The sequence below is a fragment of the Bison bison genome, unplaced genomic scaffold (genome assembly GCF_000754665.1).
Source record: "Bison bison bison isolate TAMUID 2011002044 unplaced genomic scaffold, Bison_UMD1.0 scf7180017864249, whole genome shotgun sequence".
NCBI lineage: Eukaryota > Metazoa > Chordata > Mammalia > Artiodactyla > Bovidae > Bison > Bison bison.
The window spans coordinates 354,445-364,235 of NW_011494821.1; the positions used below are offsets into that span (position 1 = coordinate 354,445).

At 46.9% G+C, this 9,791-nt stretch overlaps 1 protein-coding gene across 1 annotated transcript; it reads left to right on the forward strand.

Moving 5' to 3' along the window:
• Positions 1-1,028: 1,028 nt before the first annotated feature.
• Positions 1,029-4,980, forward strand: LOC104993935 (C-type lectin domain family 10 member A-like). The gene is made up of 10 exons (XM_010847358.1): positions 1,029-1,212; positions 2,061-2,250; positions 2,839-2,982; positions 3,286-3,381; positions 3,471-3,542; positions 3,649-3,720; positions 3,897-3,983; positions 4,075-4,229; positions 4,465-4,571; positions 4,728-4,980. The coding sequence occupies exons 2-10, from the start codon at positions 2,184-2,186 to the stop codon at positions 4,882-4,884; spliced, it is 957 nt and encodes a 318-aa protein (XP_010845660.1). The 5' UTR covers positions 1,029-1,212; positions 2,061-2,183; the 3' UTR covers positions 4,885-4,980.
• The last annotated feature ends 4,811 nt before the right edge of the window (positions 4,981-9,791 follow it).

The following is a 9,791-nucleotide window of genomic DNA, read 5'->3' on the forward strand; positions in this document are numbered from 1 at the left end:
CCCTAGGCTGGAATTCTGGCTCTTATGCTTACCAGGCGAGTGATCTTGGGCAAGTCACAGGATGGTTCTGAGCCTAAGTTCTTCATCCGAAATTCCTCCCAACAATCTTGTGGGAATTGAATGGTTAATGCAAATGTCGGGCACAATCCTCATCACAGATTTGATGCTCAGTAAATTATATTTTTTCTTCTGGATCCTCCCTTCCCATTCCAGCCAGGAGATCCTATTCTCCGCCACCTCTTCCCTCCATTCAAATGAAATGAGGATGTGGCAGAGAAAAGCCAATTCTCACTCCATGTTGGAACTGTTTCTCTGAGTTGGATTTTGTTATTATAATCATACATAAAGACCTGCCTCAGAGCATCTGCCCCTCTGCCTGACTATTAAAGTGTTCAGGACCCTGTCCACCTGTGGATGGAAGGAAGGAAGAATCAACACATCCCCACCTGAGGTTTGCCATTCTAGGAGATATTTGCAAGACTAATGGCCTTTTTACTTTGTTTCCTCACCCCTTTCCCGACCCCATCTCTGTTCTATAAAAGAAGATGGTTATTTTGAGACATTATTCTGCCATCTTCTGGCAGTCCAGTGCCTGCTTTCTGAATAAAGTCTTTTTCTTTGCCTCAACACCTTGTCCCTGTCATTTAGTGACCAGAGCAAACTTGGACTTGATAACAAGGAGAGCTGGCCAGAACTCAGGGAGCTTGCTGGCTGAGGCCCCAGAGGAAGATGCCAGGGACCCTGGGTCAGGATTGAGCAAGAGCAGAGCAAAGGGCTCCTCTGGACCTGGGTTTGCAATGATGGAGACGTCAACAATTCCGAGATGTTCACATCAAGGAACTGAAAGGAGCTGTGGGACAGAGGAAAAGCAACACTGGAACTCTGGTTCCTTCTGATCCAGTTCCACTGATAAATAGTAAAATTAAGGAAGTCACAGTAAGTCAAAAAGTCCAGCTGCCCCACACACACCACTTCTGCCTGAGTTTTGATTTCAATTCCTTCTTATTAGTTACTGCCCCAAATTGAGGAAATGGGAGTTTCCCAGTATATAGACTCTTGGTCGTTCAGACACAAAGACCAGTAGGTCTCCACTCAGTTAGGTGACTCTTCCATCAGCCACCCCCATCCCAACTGTCCGGGATTTAGTTTTTTCCAACTCTGGTCATTGCAGCACAAAGAACTCAAGAATCACAGCCTCTTGACTTCCCACAGGTAAGGGAGCTGGGGATGCATGTGAGGCTAAAAGGGCAGGGAGGATGTCAGAGAAAGCAGGGAGGAGGGACCGTGGGTCTTTGGTGGAACTGAATGGTAAGATATATAAGGGGGCAGGGTGGGGATTTAATGACTCAGTGGAGATTTTCGACTCTATTCCCTTCATTGGATTTGGATTAAATTAGGGCAGCTACAACCTTGGTCACAAACTGATGCTCACAGTCAACCCCTTCCCTAGCCCGGTTCTAGCCCTGTCTTCAGCCCCTACTCCAGCCACATCTCAAACCCCATACCAACCCCAGTGGCAGCTTCACCCCCAGAGTTCTTACATCATTTAAAAAAAAACTTGGGGGCAGCCTGGGAGGGCACACAGGATCCCAGGAACTAGGGATGAAACTCCTGCCCTGTGAAGTGGAAGCATGGAGCCTTAACCACTGGACTGCCAGAGAATTCCCAAGTTAACTTGACTCTTAACACCAGCCTGCCCCGCTCCCCCACCCCCCGAAAGCTTGAACCTCAACTCTGTCCTATTTTCAACTTCAGCACCAAGTCTAGGTCCATCTCCATTCATAGCTTCAACATGAGTACTGATCCCAGTATTGACCCCAGGCATGAGTACTGATCCTAGTAGGAGATGCAACCTCGGTTCCAGCCCCAACATCAGACCCAGTCCTAGCAATGCATTTAGCTCCAACTTCACCTCCACCGTCACTCCAAACTCAACCTGACCCTAGCTCAAACCTCATCCCTGACCCCACCTCTCACCTCAGCTGCAAACCCAAGCCCATCCCCATTCCTAGCCTTCACCATGGGTTCCTTTTAAAACATCACTCTTCTCTCATCTCCAGCCCTACCTGCATCTCCTCCCTGGTCCCCGCGTTCCCCCTTTAATCCAGCTCCTGCCCCAGCCTGCCTACTGGCTTGGCCTCCACTTCTGCTCCAACAGTCTCAGAGACTGTGTTGGTCCAAACATGTCAGTGAAGTACGAAGACCTTCAGTACTTGGAGAGTGAGAAAAAAAGCCAGAGGTTTACAGAAGGTAAGGGAAAGGGGAGACAGTCTTTGCTAAACCTCTTCTTAATATGTTTAGAAGGCTTTCTGCTGTCAAGTATGTCATGTCTGCACCTCTACCATGTGTCCTGGTGGGGTCCCCGACTCTGAAGGGGGTCAGGGCCCAGCCTCCGGGGGAGCCAGTATGAAGAGAATTCAAGATCCATAGTGGGCCTGACTGCCTATGCGCTGAGGAAGAGCAAGAGCGTAAACTGTCTTTCTAACGTGTTTTCACCCTTGAGTGTGAGCTTGCCTTGTGGGCTTGGAGTGTGGGCTGCCCCTCGTTCTCTCTGGGTCCTCCTTCTAGCTCCCCAACTCTGATGAGAGGACCTTACACATCGTGATGGTCCTCTGTCTGTGTGTCTTTGTGTACATGTGTCCCCAGGCCTGTGAGGGGCCCCTGTATCTGAGCACTTGGGCTGATCCATGAGGAGTCAGAGACCTGGACCCCCCTGGCCCCACAGTTCTCATCCGGCCTCCCACCAGCATGAGCTGCACCGGCCTCCTCCCTGAGAGGTCCCTGTGGCCCCATCCTCGGCCCCGTCTGTCCCACCACCTGAACCCCCTCCTCCTGCAGCGCTGGAGGTGACACCCTCTCCTCCTGCAGCGCTGTTTTCTTCCCAGACCTTTCTGAAGCGGCTCCTCTCCAGCCCTTGCCTCCTCCTGCTCTCCCTGGCCCTCAGCCTCCTGCTGGCCAGCATCTGTGAGATGGGATACCAAAGTGAGTGGCACATGGTGGGCAAGGAAGAGAGAAATAATGAGGTGTGGTGGGGATGCTGAATACAAGAGTGATCGGATGAGGATGACTGCAGATTCTGTCACTTGTCGGCTGGGGAATGTTGTCAAATTATGTCCTCTCTCTGAGCCTTAATTGCCTCACTTACAGTATCAGGTAAAAATAGGGCCTGTCCTTTTGGGTGGGGTCACTGAAGGGACCCACGAGATGATGCATGTTAGGGGCACAATGTTGGCACAGAGAGGGCCTGATAACCCTGAGCACTGATTGTCCCATCCTCCTGATCAGATTTCAAGTTTCAGAGTGACCTGCAGACCCTGAGAACAAGTTTCAGTAACTTCACTTCAAACAGTATGGCCGAGGTCCAGGCACTGAACTCCCAGGGTGAGCCTGGCATGAAAGGGGCTCTGGACTGAGGTGGGGTGGGGTGGAGCAGGGGTGGAGGCTGACTCCTGAGTCCCTGAGTCCTCCAGGTCGCAACTTTCAAGAAATGATAACATCACTGAAAGCTGAGGTGGAAAGTCACAAGCAAGAACTGCAAGCTGGTAAGAGACCCTCAGGGAGAGGGTGTGGAGAGGTGGGGGCTGGGCTCTCAGACTGGAGGGTGGGGGATGGGAGCAGTCACAGGGTGCTGAGTGCCCTCTCCTCCAGCCCGTAGCTTGAATGACAAGGTGCTTTCTCTGGAGAACAGGCTGGAGAAGCAACTGGAAGAACTCAAAGCAGGTCAGCCCCCTACTGCCTTCTACCTAGGCATGAGGTGTGTGGGAGGGCAAGGGGGTTCCTAGGCTGGGTCCTGGGCATGGACCCCCAGTCTCCAGGGACTCATGGAGCAGAAGCCACACCCAGGGCACTGTACCCACTGCCCATCTGTGTGCATCCTGAAATGCTTCATCCTGAAGGTGATTCTGAAATGCTCCTTCGAGTCCAGCAGCTGGTCAAGAACCTGAACTCCCTGACCTGCAAGATGGATGCTCTCAAGAGCAATGGTAAGAGCTGTGTGGGGCATGCCTGGAGCCAGTTCCTGCCCACATCCCCCTGGGCAGCATCTCAGCCACTCCCCCAACCCCGGCCCTTTAGGCTCTCAAAACACAGCCTGCTGTCCCGCCAACTGGCTGGAGCATGAAGGCCACTGCTACTGGTTCTCCTCCTTGCGGAAGCCCTGGCCAGAAGCTGAGAAAGACTGCCAACTGAAGAATGCCCAACTGGTAGTCATCAACTCCAGAGATGAACAGGTGAGCCCCTCAAGCTCAGGTCCCAAGACTGGTCTCGTTGGCATCATCTGGGGAGTTTTAACAACCACTGCAATCTGAGCCAGATCCTCAGAGGTTCCACTGGTTCCAGCATTGGGATCAACACTCTGAATTTCCTCCATGGCTTTAATGAACCCATGAAGTTCAGAACTGCTAGTCCAAGGAGCTGGCCTGGGGGCGGCGGGGGGAAGTCAACACTGCCCTTCTGTTGTCCCAGGATTTTATCCAGGCCAACCTACATCCTTACTTCACCTGGATGGGCCTCACTGATCCTGATGGAGTCTGGAAATGGGTGGATGGGTCGGACTATGAGACCAACATCAAGTGAGTGCCTTGGCTTTCTGTACCTTCTTCCTCCTTCAGCTCTGCTCCTCCAGTGTCTGGCCCACAGCCCCTTCTCCCCAACCTGGATTCTGTTTCATCTGTTCTTCCTAGCTGGCTGTTTTCCTCTCACACCAACCTCCCCTCCCCCCCAACCAGGAATTGGAAGCCAGGCCAGCCGGATGACTTTCATGGGCATGGGCTGGGTGTGGGTGAGGACTGTGCCCATTTCTACCCTGATGGCGAGTGGAATGACGATGCCTGCCAAAGACTCTACTACTGGATCTGCGAGGCTGGACTGAGCCAAGGCAACTAAGAGAGTGGCCCCCTGCCTAGGAAATGGCAGGGTGGGGAAGGGGGACATTTCTCCTTGTAGGAGAGCAATAAACCCTGGGAGATTAGAGCACTGCCATTGATTTGAGGTTCTTTTTTCCCCCTTAACTTTGAAAAGACTATCTAGAGTTCCTAAAGTATTTTTAAAAAACTTCTACTTTATTGAGGTATAATTGACATATGAAATTGTAAGATATTTAAATGTCAGGATTTGATACATGTATACTTTGTGAGAGGATTCTCACATCTAGTTAATGAACATATCCATAACCTTACGTTTATTATTTTTCCTAGGTGAGAACACTTAAGTTCTACTCTCTTAGCAAATTTCAATTATAAAATAGTGCTATCAACTATGGTCACCATGTTTTATGTTAGATTCTCAGCTATAAGACTTTTATCTTATAGCTGCAAGCTTGTTCCCTTTTACCAAACTCTTCCTATTCCCCTCAACCTCCAGCCACTGGCAACGACTTTTGCACTTTCTATTTTTTTTCCTGACTTTTTTTTTTAATGATTCTGCAGATAAGTGATATCATGCAGTACTGTCTTTCTCTGTCTGGCTTATATTACTTGATATAAATACCCTCTAGTTCAATTCATATTGTTGCAAATGGCAGCATTTCCTTTGTTAAGGCTGAATAATATTCTGTCATTATATATATATAATATTATATATGTATATATGATAGAATATTATATTATTCTTTATCCCTTCATCCAGTGATAGACACTTAGGTTATTTCCATATCTTGATTATGGTGAACGATGCTTCAGTAAACACAGGAGTGCAGATATCTCTTTGATATCCTGTTTTAATTTCCTTTGGATATAAACCCAGAAATGGAATTACTGGATCATATGGTAGTTCTATTTTTCATTTTTTGAGAAACTTCCATATGCTTTCCATACTGGCTGTACCAATTTACATTCCCACCAAGAGTGCATAGGTGTTTCTTTTTCTCTACATCCTCACCAACCTAAGGTGTTTTTTTTTTAACCTGAAAAATCAATTTTACTGAAGTGTAATCCTTACACAATAAAATGCACCACTTAAAGAGTAGAGATGACTTTTGGTGTGACCCAAAAGTATATTGTATATTGGTGTTGATATACAATACAGTGTTATCAACTATCAGATCAGATCAGATCAGTCGCTCAGTCATGTCCGACTCTTTGCGACCCCATGAATCGCAGCACGCCAGGCCTCCCTGTCCATCACCAACTCCCGGAGTTCACTCAGACTCACGTCCATCAAGTCAGTGATGCCATCCAGCCATCTCATCCTCTGTTGTCCCCTTCTCCTCCTGCCCCCAATCCCTCCCAGCATCAGAGTCTTTTCCAATGAGTCAACTCTTCGCATGAGGTGGCCAAAGTACTGGAGTCTCAGCTTTAGCATCATTCCTTCCAAAGAAATTCCAGGGCTGATCTCCTTCAGAATGGACTGGTTGGATCTCCTTGTTATCAACTATGGTTACCATGTTTTTTAAACGTTAGATTCTCAGACCTTATTCATCTTATAACTGAAAGTTTGTTCCCTTTTACCAACCTCTTCCTATTCCCTTCCAACCCCCAGCCCCTGGCAACCACTTTTCCACTTTCTGTCTTTTTTTAATGATTCTGCAGATAAGTGATAAACCATAGTGTATTGTCTTTCTCTATCTGGCTTATATTACTTGTTATAAATGCTCTTGATTTCCATTCATGTGGTTGCAAATAGCAGGGTTTCCTTCTTTCACAAGGCTGAATAATATGCTGTCATTTTATACATACATTTACGTATATGTTGGATATGGGCTTCCTAGGTGACACTAGTGGTAAAGAACCCACTTGCCAATGCACAAGACGTAAGAGATGCAGGTTCCATCCCCGGGTTGGGAAGATCCCTTGAAGAAGGGCATGGCAATCTACTCCAGTATTCTTGCCTGGAGATTCCCATGGACAGAGGAGCCTGTTGGGCTACAGTCCACAGGGTCTCAAAGAGTCAGACATGACTGAAGCTACTCAGCATGCACAATATATATTGGCTATATGGTAGAATATTATATATAGGTATATATGATGTATAGATCATATATACTATTTTCCAGTAGTCATGTACAAATGTCAGAGTAGGACCATAAAGAAGGCTGAGCACCAAAGAACTGATACTTTCAAACTGTGGTGTTGGAGAAGACTCTTGAAAGTCCCTTGGACCACAAGGAGATCAAACCAGTCAATCCTAAAGAAAATCAATCCTGAATATTTATTGGAAGGACTGATACTGAAGCTGAAGCTCTAATACTTTGGCCACCTGATGTGATGGGTTGAGTTGTTGGAAAAGACCCTGAAACTGGGAAAGATTGAGGGCAGGAGGAGAAGGGGGTGAAGGAAGATGAGATGGTTGGATAGCATCACCAACTCAATGGACAAAATTTTGAGCAAACTCTGGGAGACAGTGAAGGACATGGAAGCCTGACATGCTTCAGTCCGTGGGGTCACAAAGAGTTGAACAAGACTTAGCCACTGGACAACAAACTAATGGAGTATTATTCTTTATCCATTCATTAATTGATAGACACTTAGGTTCTTTCCATATCTTGACTATTGTGAATGACGCTCCAATGAACACATAAGTGCAGATATCTCTTTGATAGCCTGTACAGAATCTGCCTGCAATGAAGGAGACCTGGGTTCAATCCCTGGATTGGGAAGATCCCCTGGAGGAGGGCATGGTAACCCACTCTAGTACTCTTGCCTGGAGAATGCCCATGGACAAAACAACCTTCTGGGCTACAGTTCATGTGGTTGCAGAGTCAGACATGATTGAGAGACTAAGCACAGCACAGCATGGCAGTTCTATTTTTAATTTTTTGAGGCACGTCTATATACAGGCTATACCAGTTTACATTTCCATCAACAGTGCTTGCTAAGTGTTTCTTTTTCTCTACATCCTCACCAATCTAAGATTTTTTTTAACCTTAAAAATCAGCTTTATTGAGATGTAATTTTTACACAGTAAAACGTGTGTGCGCGCTCAGTCATTCATTGCGTCTGACTCTTTTCAACGCCATGGACTGTAGCCTGCCAGGTTCCTCTGTCTGTGGGATTCTCCAGGCATGAATAGTGGTGTGGGTTCACAAGTATCTTGTAAAGGTGCTCAGCATCACTTTGTACAACTCCCAGGCCCTAAGGACCCAGTCTCCTCTTTCACCCCCCTGCATTTCTACTTCACCATGGGGAGGGAGTGCTTTGTTTCACTTGGCCTCATTCAGCTTCGAGCAGGGTCCTCACTGGCCATTGCTGGAAGTGGGGTCCCTGCCCTCCCTGGTGCCTGAGGATAGGCTGGTTCTGCCTTCCAGGTGCCTTTCACAATAGCACCCCAGACTAGGGAAACTGATGAGACCACTTTCCTAGGGTGGTACATGGCAAGGCTCCTGTATCCACTCCAGGACATTTCAAGCACAAAGCATGACATATTAAAAAATTCAGGAGTGAGAAAAAGCCTCTTGATGAAAGTGAAAGTGGAGAGTGAAAAAGTTGGCTTAAAGCTCAACATTCAGAAAACGAAGATCATGGCATCCGGTCCCATCACTTCATGGGAAATAATAGTTGGGGAAACAGTGGAAACAGTGTCAGACTTTCTTTTTTTGGGCTCCAAAATCACTGCAGATGGTGATTGCAGCCATGAAATTAAAAGACGCTTACTCCTCGGAAGGAAGGTTATGACCAACCTAGATAGCATATTCAAAAGCAGAGACATTACTTTGCCAACAAAGGTCCATCTAGTCAAGGCTATGGTTTTTCCTGTGGTCATGTATGGATGTGAGAGTTGGACTGTGAAGAAGGCTGAGCGCCGAAGAATTGATGCTTTTGAACTGTGGTGTTGGAGAAGACTCTTGCGAGTCCCTTGGACTGCAAGGAGATCCAACCAGTCCATTCTGAAGGAGATCAGCCCTGGGATTTCTTTGGAAGGAACGATGCTAAAGCTGAAACTCCAATACTTCGGCCACCAGATGCGAAGAACCAACTCATTGGAAAAGACCCTGGTGTTGGGAAAGATTGAAGACAGGAGGAGAAGGGGACAACAGAGGATGAGATGGTTGGATGGCATCACTGACTCAATGGACATGAGTTTGATTAAGCTCTGGTAGATAGTGATGGACAGGGTGGCCTGGAGTGCTGCGATTCATGGAGTTGCAAAGAGTTCGACACGACTGAGCGACTAAACAGAAAGGCTAGAAATGCCTATAGAGCAGATGAGCTGCTGATAGCTGATGGAAGAGTGTAGAAAAGAGGGGAAGGGGGCAGGGATGGAAAGATAGTCTGGGTCTATCTCTGATTGGGAAAGGCTTTTATCCAAAGTAAAGAATTTTGTTTTGTTTCCTCTTATAGGCAATAGAGAGCCCTCGAAGACCATATTGTGTTGTCAGGTTTACAGTTTCACTGATTGTTTTTCTTTATTTGCCGAGAGTTTCTCAACAATTAGGAAACACTGCCACCATGTGGCTGTCGGGTAATGTGGCTCTTGGCCAAACTAATGCAAACTGCCAGCTTTTCTCTGATGTTGTTTAATAATTAAACGAGAGACCACATCCCTTGATTCAAAGTAAATCAATCTTAATGTAAAAAGGAAAGTTTTTCCAAGAAATCAATACCTGGTTTCAATTTTCGGATTTCTTACTTTGTTTTTAAAATTCCCATCTAAATCCTCAGGGATTCTGATCTCAAGAATCCTTTCTAGTCCCAGAAACCCTTAGCACAGAATCAATCTACCATTTCCAGGTCAGTTTGGCATCAGATTGTCTCCAGGCCGTTTCCCTCCGTGGTGGCAGAGTCTATTTCAGTAGTAGGTCTGTTCTTGGATGGTTCCACAGTTGGACAGATCCAAACTCAAATATTTTTCTTTTC